The sequence below is a fragment of the Salvia miltiorrhiza genome, chromosome 8 (assembly GCF_028751815.1).
Source record: "Salvia miltiorrhiza cultivar Shanhuang (shh) chromosome 8, IMPLAD_Smil_shh, whole genome shotgun sequence".
NCBI classification, from domain to species: domain Eukaryota; kingdom Viridiplantae; phylum Streptophyta; class Magnoliopsida; order Lamiales; family Lamiaceae; genus Salvia; species Salvia miltiorrhiza.
Genome location: NC_080394.1, coordinates 17,722,912 through 17,734,875, shown reverse-complemented (window position 1 = coordinate 17,734,875; position 11,964 = coordinate 17,722,912). Strand labels below are relative to the sequence as shown.

At 34.8% G+C, this 11,964-nt stretch overlaps 2 protein-coding genes across 4 annotated transcripts; one reads left to right on the top strand and one right to left on the bottom strand.

Annotated features, from left to right (window-relative positions):
- Positions 1-872: 872 nt before the first annotated feature.
- Positions 873-4,368, bottom strand: LOC131001588 (E3 ubiquitin-protein ligase HAKAI homolog). Of its 3 annotated transcripts, none has more exons than XM_057928084.1 (5): positions 4,162-4,368; positions 3,680-4,000; positions 2,720-2,778; positions 1,710-2,206; positions 873-1,575 (listed from the first exon to the last, which is right to left on the bottom strand). In XM_057928084.1, exons 2-5 carry the CDS (start codon positions 3,929-3,931, stop codon positions 1,076-1,078), a joined length of 1,308 nt encoding a protein of 435 aa, XP_057784067.1. In that variant the 5' UTR covers positions 3,932-4,000; positions 4,162-4,368; the 3' UTR covers positions 873-1,075. The 3 variants fall into 3 exon arrangements, with proteins under 3 accessions (XP_057784067.1, XP_057784065.1, XP_057784066.1); XM_057928082.1 differs by having other exon boundaries at positions 873-1,629; positions 4,162-4,353; XM_057928083.1 differs by having other exon boundaries at positions 873-1,629; positions 3,680-4,040; positions 4,162-4,344.
- Positions 4,369-7,585: 3,217 nt separating this feature from the next.
- LOC131001568 (uncharacterized) lies at positions 7,586-10,398 on the top strand. The gene is made up of 10 exons (XM_057928038.1): positions 7,586-7,706; positions 7,798-7,924; positions 8,355-8,528; positions 8,613-8,771; positions 8,905-9,011; positions 9,114-9,204; positions 9,292-9,590; positions 9,676-9,792; positions 9,866-9,992; positions 10,083-10,398. The coding sequence occupies exons 1-10, from the start codon at positions 7,594-7,596 to the stop codon at positions 10,365-10,367; spliced, it is 1,599 nt and encodes a 532-aa protein (XP_057784021.1). The 5' UTR covers positions 7,586-7,593; the 3' UTR covers positions 10,368-10,398.
- Positions 10,399-11,964: the final 1,566 nt, after the last annotated feature.

Below are 11,964 nucleotides of genomic sequence, written 5' to 3'. Positions count from 1 at the left end.
CAGATCCGCGGATCTAGATCCGGTAAAATAAAACGGATCTGGATCTGGTAATGATGAGATCCAGATCCGGTCCAGATCCAGCCCGTTGCCATCCCTAATTAGGCCAAAACTATCATTTGATGATTAAACCCTAATTAAATGAGGAATGTAAACCCTAAATGAAGAATGTAAACCTTAAATGATGAATCTAAACTCTGAATGAAGAATCTAAACCCTACGAAGAAGAAGTGTTCAAAATGATCATATAACTGCACTCATCTATAGGACAGGACAGTGTACCAGCACAAGTATATAACACTATTGCCACTAATATGGTCACTAGTATCATTCGTGCATGACACTATTGGCACTAATAGTGCCAAGTTTACCATTTTACTTGATTTTTTAATTTTTATTTTCTGTTGGTATTTTTGGTACTAATAGTGCCAAGTGTACCTAACCCGCGCGCAAATCTGAATCCGGTCCGCCCTAATTAAGGGCAAAACAGTCATAAAACGTAAAAAAATGATCAGGTTTTGTGGCTTTCAAATCAGTGGCCAAAATTTATGTTTCCTTCTTCAAAATTACAACACCAATGTATTGTTTCATAAAAAAAAGTTATAACAGATCCTACGTCAGTACATAATCGCTCAGGATTAATAATTACTTCATGTAAATTTAATTTCAACTGATAACTAATTTTATAGGATTTAAACATTATTTGATTTCTATATTTTCTTTAATAAATTAACAATTAAATAAAAAATTTGAAAACTACATCACAAATGACTCAAACTCAAAATCTTTGGCATTAATTACTCTATCGCAGGCCAACATGATTTAATTTCTTACTACAATATGATGTTGTATCATCTAATTAGCGATGTACGATGTTTAAGAAAACTCAAATATTAGTATTACCTCAAAAGATGTCCCAAATTACAAATTATACAAAATGTTAGTATTTGACTCGGCTACGCAGTTCACATATTTGAGCTAGCATTTCAAAAATCACTTGACACATTAGAGAATTTACAGCTTCCAAACATGAGCAAAAGATCGAGTTTTGCACCCAGCAGGCTGCAAAAGATTAAGCCTAGTCCTGGACACCTCCGAAGCCATCTCGCCTCTCAGCCGGCCAGCTGAACCCCGGTGGTCCATCATGATTCCCATCACCAGAGTACGACCTGCCCCGTTGCAGGTGAGGAGGAGGTATCGGAGGTGGTGGAGGAAGATGGAGCGGTTGGGCCGCCAATATTCCTTTACCATCCCTTGGGTCCACAAAATTCCCACTCTGCCTCTGTTGTTCCAAACTCTTATTCCCAGCATTCTGTCCATAATCGTTCTGAAAGAATCCCCTTCCTTGAGGATCGACATTCATGAAGCCATCCGAAGACCCTTGAGATACCATAGGAGGTTCCAAAGGCACAGAACCGGGCACTGCATTCCACTGTGGATAATTTTGTGGAAAATTCATGGGTCCGGCAGGACCCGGGGGGAAACCTAGCAATGAGCCCTGTCCCGGTCCACCTTCTGGTGTAGAATCTGGTCTTGCCATTCCATATGGTGCACCAAAGTACTGTTGCATTCCATCAGCTGCATAAGGAGGATAACCATATTGAGGTGGAGCTGGAACTGAATTCGGGTTAACTGGTACAGCAGAATTAAAAGGTTGTGAGTTGCAGGTACTAAGAGAAATGAAAATTGGATATACTTTCTCAGGAACTGACCTGAATCTTGTCGACCACCACCCTGCCCATGGACTTCAAAAGTTTGCTGAGGAAAGTGGTTCTGAGAAGTAGCTCTATCAAAGGGATGTGATGGAATACTATCAGGGTGCTCTGGTGGATGATCTGGAGTTTGTCCGGGAAAAGGTGGCGTTGGCCTAGTCTGTACAGCAGGTCTCGTCGGTGGTTGTTCCCTGGATTGAGGCAACTGGGCTTTGTCTTCACGATCATGAACTTGAGAACTTGAATGTGGAGAAAAAACCGGCCGCAGGGGTGCTTGAACTGTGGTATCAGAGGCTGAAGGTTTCCTAGCACTCATCGCTTCTGATTCATTCCCTTCTTTTTCCTTATTTGGGTGAAGAAGGTCAGCATGGACCTCATTAATATGCAACTCAAATTCACTCTTCTTTAAGAAGGACTTGAGACAATGAGGGGCTGCACATATAAAGATTCCTTCCATCATTTTAATCGTCTGGATCTTCTGAATGCGTTCATCACAGCTGTAGAAGATGATTGGCAAAGGAGAGTTAAAGTCATGCATTGCCACAGATCATTAACGAGGCCAATGAACTACCAAAGCACACAACCAAAAGAAAAAATATATGAATATCAGAATCTTGACACCATAGACCCCTCCCTAATACTCACAGTAGAGTTTGTTTTCAGTCCCCTCAACACAAAATACTGGCATATAACCAGCAAATGAAGCTCCAATTTATTAGCATAAATTTTACCACTATTCACTAATTTCTAAAAGTAATACTCTCTAGTTAAACCGGGCAGCTGTTAAGTTATTGACTTCTTGACAAGTCATTAAATTGGTTGTGTTGGCAGCTGTAAACAGAAATGAATTAAGTCGTCCATGGAAGCATTTTTGCTTGTTGTAGACAACCCCACTGATTTGATGCAGAAATGCCATATCATAATTTTGAAAGACTTCATGAGATCATTCTCCTAAACAAAAATGCAACACTCACACAAAAAAACTAAATGTATAGAAAGGTATGTCATACAGATAACAAAGAGAATGGCTCCTGGCACAGTCCAAACAGAAGGCATGCTCACATGGGCTCTGCAATAAAAAAGAAGTTTGTCAGCATATAGGCTAAACATATATGCAGAGAAAATAGCTGCATGTAGAAATGAATTTAGCAGTCCTCATAGCAGCACTCTTCTTAATAGCTTCGAACAGATCAGACACAAATGTCAAGATGTGCCAACAGGCCCAGCGCATAGAGGCATAGGTTCAGGTAAACCGTGATGACATGCTTCTTGTAACACAAAATGAAGTAGATAAAGGTGTCCCAATAAAAGAGGCAATATCTTAAAGCAATACATTAAGAAAAAACTTAGCATACACACTCGTACATGTTCATTTCTTCATGAAGTCAAACTCTAGAAGAAAACAGATGTATCACAAACACATAGTGTCAAAGATTAATAGTCAGACTCGATGTAATATGCAATTGTCCTCTACCCAGAAAAAGGTGTCAATGCATTCAAGTATTGGTCTCAGTAAATACTACAAAGAAAGATATACTCCCTCTGTCCCACTGATAATGGCACAATCTAAAACTAGAATGTGTCCATGTGTCCCTACCCACTTTACACTCTTAACAACTTTTTCTTAATCTGTGTACCTAGAAAAATAGTTTCATTATCAATGGGACGGAGGGAGTACAAATTTTCTGGACTCACCAATCAAATCATGCCAACGCTTACTTATTAGCCTTAGGGGCCAATTACTTTGAGTGATAGGAAAGATTAATAAAACATAAGATTGAGTATATGAAGCATAAGATGGTCAAACAAGTTCAAAATTAATCAATCGATCAAAAAGCAGATTAGTAGCTTGAATTTTTTTTATCTATCCATCCTATCACTCAAAGTAAAATCTATTCATCCTATCACTCAAAGTAAATGGCTCCTCAGGTTATCTAAAACTCAAATTAAAAGACTGTAATGTTACTTACCAGACGCCCATAAATAGCGACGGGAAAGTCGCATCGAACACAGAAATGAACACGCTCGCCAAGCTGGCGACGGGAGCGTCGTCCAACAGACTTGATAACAGCAGTTGCAGATGCTGTACCCAGACCCTTCGCCACAGGAAGATCAGCTAACACAAGATGATCGGGGCAAGCAACTGTGACGGTCTCCACAGGCACAGGTTTTGCAGTTGCACCAGTTTCACTAGCTGGCTTGCTAAGCCGAATCTGCAGCATCTTACTAGTGTGTGTGTGTGTACAATTTAGACTTCCAACTCGGAAAACAACCACTGCCTGATTCTATTTCTGCAAAGATCCAGCGGTATGCATAGGTCACAATTCAGAACTGGCATATCAATTAAAACTTTCAGCATGAAATTTAACAAATATACTCCAAATTTTGATAACAATAACACGAAGCTAGTTAGGTAAGTTTTACAAAATTTCATGAAGAGATGAGTATTTACCTTATTGATTTTCGAATCGGTGAATATACGACATTACAGCTGAGCTTTCGAAACCGCTCACAGAAAAATCTAATACTAAAATCAGTGTATTGATCGAAGTTAGCGTGATAGAATTCGAGAAATCGTCTGATTTTTGGAAAAGGGAAGGGATCTGATATTAGGATTTCTAGCCCTAAAACGATATTATGCTGTTTATCTATTATCTATACGCCGAGTTGGGCTTCTAACACTACTATTTGGGCCGGTATTGATTAGATTAATTGGTTGGGCTTCGTAACTTTATTTTTGTCTTGATAAAACTAAATTAGTGGTTGTATAAAAAATAGTACTAGTATAGTAATTAACACTTCCTCCCTCCCTAAAAAATACCCATGATACTATTTTTTTCTATAAAAGTGTGATAATTATGTTTGAGTGAAAATTGGGTCCACATTTATTTTAAATAGTGAGAGGAAAAGTTTGTGGGATAAATAAATATTACAATTTTGAGGGACATGTCCATATAGTATTACAATAATTTATTGGTTTATATAATTTTTATTTTGATTGCGTAAATATATATTTTTATTTTATGTAGCCGAAATAATATTTTTTGTCTTTGCTTAATAAACGGAATATTAAGATGAGATTTAAGAAATATACTTGACACCATGTATTTGTCCTGTATCGGTTGAATTTATCTAAAATCTAGATGGGATCGAGTCGATTGATAAACATGTAGACCGGTGGTTATAATTGAATGTTTGTTACTTTTTTCATTTTCATTCCTTTTATTGTATTTCTATTTTTGGGCTAGGATTCTATATTTGGGATTAGTAAATTATTTTTATTGGCTTGATAATATTGGATTGGTGATTCTGTAGAAATTTAACATTTTCTTAAATCTGAATTTTGGATTCTTAAAATTTTTATTTTACTAACTGTAATAACAAATATACGACCCATTTAAAAATAATTCGTGTTTTTCTAAAAAAAAGAAATAGAGAAAAAGTATAGAAGTATTTAGCTGGATATTTGGACATGCCAAAAAGCTCAGATAATCGTCTTATTAAAATGCTAATTGTAGCACAATTACGTGTGCGTGTGTATATATATATATATATATATATATATATGATAAATTGTTTTGTGTAATTCATAAAGTATAATTCATTATATGTGTAAAACAGTGCCGGGGCATTTACTTTTAGTTATTGTTTACTTTGTATGATTGATCAAATATAAAATTGAGTATTTCTATTTTTAAATAGTGAATTTTTTCATCTCATCTTTTTAATAAAATATAAATCAAGTGAAAAAGTTGTGCAAATGATCATAGTCTTAGAATAACCAAAATTCTAATCCATCTAATAAACAAAGGGATTAACCTATTTTTTATATATCACGGCCCTCAAAATTAGTAAACGCCCCTTAAAAATTAGTTTTGAGAATAAAAATACTCAATTATGTATCTTATTAATTAAGCAAAGTAAATGCCCTTAATATAACATGTAATATTATAAAAATAATTGTTGATTGATAAAATAACACATATATATAAATTTGGTACGTGTGTGTGTGTGTTTATCATGGAGACCAAAATCACGTTGAGGGAAAAATCCTAATACAAGATCATATAGCATATTTTCATTCGTATAGAATTAAATGGGATTTCCATGCTAGCTTATTGTAATAAAAAATTTCTGTGACCTTATTATGACTTCTTACCTGTAGTAAATTCGAGCTCCAAAATTAAGTGTACAAGATCTGATATCATTTAAGCTTATCATTAATCCTTTATATACATGTTTTTGTTCATCACAATATATGGCTTAATCATACGCCTTAATATTTAAAATTCTTGGCCCCATGCAACCTAATAGTATTTTGTAGAACAAACAAGTAGGCGTGTGGTGGAAAATTTGAAAGAAATGAAAATGTTGATGAAGCTGCCACAATTCTGGTGGGTTGGATTGGTTTTGCACATGTTGTTTTTGCCTATTTATTCTCAGATTGTTCACAGGTGATTATTTATTTTCTTCTTTTTTTAGTGCGCCTCAGGTTGACTTTTGTATAAGACGATCTCATTTTGTCATATTTTGAGACACATGTCAAGATTTGAATACAATTTCGTATGTCAATGAATATATTTTGTGTGAGATTTTAACCACATATCACTACATTCAAATTCATATCCAATGATATATATTTATAGTTAGAGATATTAATGAAATTATAATTATGTATTTGATATATGAAATTGCATTTGAATATGTCCCATGATGAGATAGTCTAACTGGGATGAATATAAATATATGTTCATCAGATGTACATAGTTTTTTCCCTTATTAATTTACTTCATTTGCAATTGAACCATCTAATTCTTATTCGCATCATTTACACGGGTACTCTCTTGTTGCTCTCGTATTTTTTTTTCTAGGGCTTTTGCCGGAAAGATTTGAATGAAGCCCAACCTCTAGGATTGAATTTGTAGGCTATGAAATTTGAGATTTTCTTTTATCTTAATTATATTCGAATTTGTTTCTGGATCGCAGACAAGTGCTCATGAATGATACAATTGAAGCTGATTCGGCATCTCAGGGAGTACAGCTGGTTCAACGGGCTAACCATGTATACTTAAAATTAGCCAAAATCTAATATACTTTTAATTTTCAGTAAATTTATAACATGTTTCATCGCAGGTTGTAATGAGTAATGGAATGGTTAGCATCACAATTAGCTCACCAGGCGGTTCCGTCACTGATATAACATACAAAGGAAGTGAGAATTTGCTTCTAGATCAAGATAAAGAATCAGATAGAGGGTACACTAATATATCAATCTTGTCTCATATTTTTTCTTTACCACTAGACGCTATATATATACATAAACGTTCACTGATAATAATGAAACATGAGACGCGATACGAAACTGCATGAGACAAGTCTCACAAACAGTTTATATCATGATAATTGTTTTCTTGTATTTAATACATATAAATCAAAATGGATTTTTCGGTCAAGAATGAGCTAGATGTTACATTGATGAACATATTAAATTTATAGGCATTGGGACGTTGTTTGGAACGAGGCATCAGGAGGTATTGATAATGTTGACAAGTGAGTATGCATATCATCACATATTGAATTAGTATATATAAATAATAGAGGCCATTAACTAATTTCTTTGTGCATGCAGTTTGGAAGGAACAGATTTTAAGGTCATATTACAAAATGAAAATCAAATTGAGATTTCATTTACCAGAACGTGGTCTTTTGCTGGCTCACTCGCTCCCTTAAACATCGATAAGAGGTCATAAATATTCTCAAATGGACTTTAATTTACTTATGCAACACTACTAAACTAAGTGTTGCATAGTAGTGTTGCATAAATATAAATAGATTTAATAAACTTTTGAATTGATGCATTTTTGAATGGTAAAATAGGTACGTCATGTTGCGTGGGTCTCCTGGATTCTATACATATGTTGTACTTGAACGTTTAAAAGGGTGGCCTTCTTTTCGTATACAAGAAGGAAGAATCGTCTTCAAACTTCAAGAAAACAAGTAATCTCTTCGTCTCAAATATTATGTCTTAATAATTATTTCTATGTAGATACATGGATCATAATAACGCTTCATTTGTGCATATGTATAGGTTTCACTACATGGCTATGTCTGATGAAAGGCAAAGGTTGATGCCAACGCCTGAGGATCGTAAATCTGGCATTCCTCTTGCTTATAAGGAAGCTATTCTCTTAACTAATCCCAAATTCAAAGGAGAGGTAAAATAAATAAAACAATAATATGACTACATATCTATCCAATTTTTTGGTGCTCTACTATATATTAATTAGTTATAGCTATAATATAATACTCCCTCCGTCCTGGCTTTTGGTATCCAGTTGAGAACAACACGGGTTTTAATAAAGTCATTGATGTGTTGTGAGTGGAATAAGAGTCCCACATTATATGTGAGAGTTAAAATAATTAAAGTGGAGTAAGGGTCCCACCTACTTTTACTAAAAAAAGAAGTGGATACCAAAATGTGGGACGGCCAAAAAAGGAAAGTTGGATACTAAAAGCTGGGACGGAGGGAGTAATTTTTATTTTTATAAGTATTAAAATAGCGGGACATTGAAATTGTTGGACATACGATACAATTAAACCCGGAAAATGTTGTACCGATTGTGATTTTTGATAGACGTGAATCAGGTGGATGATAAATACTTGTACTCGTGTGACAACGAGGATAATAAGGTACATGGATGGGTTAGCAATGACACGGTGCCACTAGGGTTTTGGATGATAACTCCAAGCAATGAATTTCGGACAGGTGGGCCAATCAAACAAGATCTCACTTCTCATGTTGGCCCAACTCTACTTTCTGTAAGTATTCTAGTTTTAATTCTCGTGCTAAATTATGAAGTATTTAGAATATGCTACCATCATTAATTACAAATATATATGTAGATGTTCATCAGCAGACATTATGCTGGGGCAGAGATGGATGTCACTTTTGAAGCTCAAGATTACTGGAAAAAAGTTTTTGGCCCTAATTATGTGTATCTCAACTCCGATGTTTCTGCTCGAACAGATCCTTCTATTCTTTGGAACGATGCTAAACTAAGGGTATAAAATTACTACTAAATTTAAATTCAAATATACAAAATAATAATCACACAACTTTCAGCCTTTTCTTTATCTGGTGAAGTTAATTTTATTTTAATTTTGATTCGTTTTTGGGTTAATTTATGATGATCAGATGCAGAAGGAAGTAGCTGATTGGCCATATAATTTCCTACGTTCGGTAGAATACCTTAAATCCGATCAAAGGGGATCTCTTAGTGGTCAATTACATGTTCATGATCGGTATGAGATGCTCTATTACAAATTATGTTTTATATTAATCTTTCATTTGATCTTTTGTCTAATATTACATTTTTTATTGTTTCATTATATATATATATATAGGTTTGTTAGTCTGCAACCTGTGCCGGCAGCCTCAGCTTATGTGGGACTGGCTCCACCTGGAGCCGCTGGGTCATGGCAGATTGAGAATAAGGTTTAGTTATACTAAATTTCTTAAAACTCAAAAAAAAAAAATCATGTGTTTGTGATATTATTTAATCTAGTTTGATTTCTATTCCAGGGATACCAATTTTGGACACAAACCGATGAGAAAGGAAATTTCGTAATCAAGAATGTGATTCCTGGAACTTATAGCTTGTATGGATGGGTTCCGGGAGTTGTTGGAAACTTTAAGCATGTTTCCGATATCAAGATTAATGCTAAATCTAATGTCAGGGCTGAAAACGTTGTGTTTAATCCCCCAAGGAACGGTGCGACTTTGTGGGAGATCGGAATTCCCGATCGCTCTGCTAGCGAATTTTTCATTCCTGATCCTCCTCCAAGATTCAAGATTCATCCGTACAAACTTCCCGTTGAAAAGTTTGACTCGATCTCGAATTCTCATAGAGTAATACTGTACATAATACCTATTTCTTATCTTGATTAGTCTCTTTCGTGTTGATAGGTTCAGGCAATATGGACTTTGGGAACGTTACACGGATCTATATCCAAAAAAGGACCTTGTTTTCACAATTGGGACTAGCAATTATAAGAAAGATTGGTTTTTCGCACATGTAACAAGGTAAGACACTTAGTAATCAGAGGAAACTCTTTAATTTATTCCATTATTATATATAACCATTGTTGCAACTTAGGAAAGTGGGAGATAACCAATATGCACCAACAACATGGAAAATAGTGTTCAACCTCAAGACTGTGGACCAAAAAGCAAACTTCACTCTCCAATTGGCCCTCGCATCAGCCAATGCAGCAAATATACAAGTACCAACACTTGATTTTTTTCTTATTGTTAATCAATTCGAATAATCCTGTATAATATACCATTATGTTAATATTGTGATATATATTAAGGTACGTTTCAACGATCAAGAATCAACTCCACAGTTTGAGACGGGGTTTATAGGGCATGACAATGCCTTGGCAAGACATGGGATTCGAGGGTTATACCATTTTTACAGTATGATGGTACAAGGAGCAAAACTTGTTCTAGGAGAGAACAAGTTATTCTTAACACATGCGAACAAGCATGGACCCAACCAGTTTGGACCTTTTACCAATGTCATGTATGACTATATCCGTTTAGAAGGCCCACCAACAACACATAAATTTGTTGACAAATATCATGATATGGAATAGAGGATCTATGATCTCATTCAATAGATCTCAATTCGATCAACTTTCTATCTTTTGTTGTCTCCACCAAATAGTGTAGAATAAAATCTTTAATGAAATTTCATGTGCATGCAACGTTAATTAAATAATTAATATATTACCTTTTTAATTAAATATTAGATAAAAATGAACCAACTACGGAATTAATATATTAATGATCAATGATAGCTAATTAACTACCACTAATCGGTTCATTTTTTTATCTATATAATAGCTATTATATAGAGAAAAAATGAACTGACTATGGTAGTTAATTAGTGTTAAATTATATTGATCAATTGCGGCCCATTGATTTATGTGATACTTGACTTGTTAAAAATATAGTTGTAGCATAATAGAAACAAAATATAAAGTTCTCTATTTCATATCTAATATTATCTTCATACTTTTTTATGTAAATCTAGTCGCTTCTAAAACAGTCACATTTGATTAAACATACTACTTAGTTAGATGAGACAAGATAGAAAAATAGAACAAATATAGAAATTAAAGGAGAATTTCTGCTTCTTCGCTGAACTGTTTAGATAAAAAAAAATGACTTCAAATGGTTAATTATTAGTAGTACATAAAATATGGCTCAAGAGAAAGAGAAAAATAAAAATAATAAAAATAAAAAATAAGACCTTTATTGAAAAGTGAGGCAACCTTTTCAACAACCATCATCTTTGGTGTCGAATCTACCAATGACTCGTATGTCCACTTCAGACACTCACACATAAAAGAAATAGGCCTACCTTAATATGTTGTATTCCCTCCGCACCTCAAATAATTTTTTAGAAGGAAGGGACACGAGTTTTAAGATAAAGTTATTGAGTGCATTGAAAGTGATTAAAAGGTATTATAATTACTATTAAAAATTATAAAAAAAATTGTGTTATAATTCATATTGAAAGTAGTGAAAAGCTGAAAAATAAAAATAAATGAATTATAATTCGTGATAGGGTAGTGTTCCAAAATAAAAAGAAAACTATTCGAGGGACGATGAAAAACATATAAAAAATTATTTGGGTTGAAAGTGGAGTATACATTTTCAATATCCAAATCGCCGTTGGCCCTGTTCTCCAAGAAAATGGTCAAACCCCAAAGAAATCCCCAAATTTTATCCCATTCACTCTCTCTAAATTCCGACGACAGCAGCGCCGCACCACACGCCCTCCTCCTCTCGGACTCCCTCTCGCTTGACTCTCCTGCACCTAAAGTGCCAAAACAAAAATCCTACTTCCTCAAACACCACTCGTTGTCTCTCTCCCTTTTAACCGAACAATAGCAGCCTCGCTGCCACCGTCGTTGGCCGCCTCCACCACCTTTCCCTTTGGCCAGACGCAACAACACAACAGCTGCTATTGCCAGCACTCTCCCTCCCTCTCTCTCTCTCTCTCGATCGAGCAACATGTACAACTACAAGAGCCGCCTCCTTGGCGGCTCTTGTTGAAAATCCTTGACATCATCTAATGATACACATCAAAAATACAATTAAGGATAAGATCTAGATTTACAATTAAATCATGTGTAGAGATAATCACACAACAGTTAGAAGAACTATATAAATGGTTTCGAATTC

Excerpts from the sequence above, each read along its gene's own strand:
- LOC131001588 (XM_057928082.1), bottom strand. The coding sequence starts at position 3,931 with ATGCTGCAGATTCGGCTTAGCAAGCCAGCTAGTGAAACTGGTGCAACT. Across the intron at positions 2,207-2,719 it reads AGCCATTCTCTTTGTTATCT|CTGTGATGAACGCATTCAGA; the intron begins GTATGACATACC and ends CATCTTCTACAG. Across the intron at positions 1,630-1,709 it reads TGGTGGTCGACAAGATTCAG|TTAACCCGAATTCAGTTCCA; the intron begins GTCAGTTCCTGA and ends CTGCTGTACCAG.
- LOC131001568 (XM_057928038.1), top strand. The coding sequence starts at position 7,594 with ATGTTGCGTGGGTCTCCTGGATTCTATACATATGTTGTACTTGAACGT. Across the intron at positions 9,205-9,291 it reads CATGGCAGATTGAGAATAAG|GGATACCAATTTTGGACACA; the intron begins GTTTAGTTATAC and ends TTTCTATTCCAG. Across the intron at positions 9,793-9,865 it reads TTTTTCGCACATGTAACAAG|GAAAGTGGGAGATAACCAAT; the intron begins GTAAGACACTTA and ends GTTGCAACTTAG.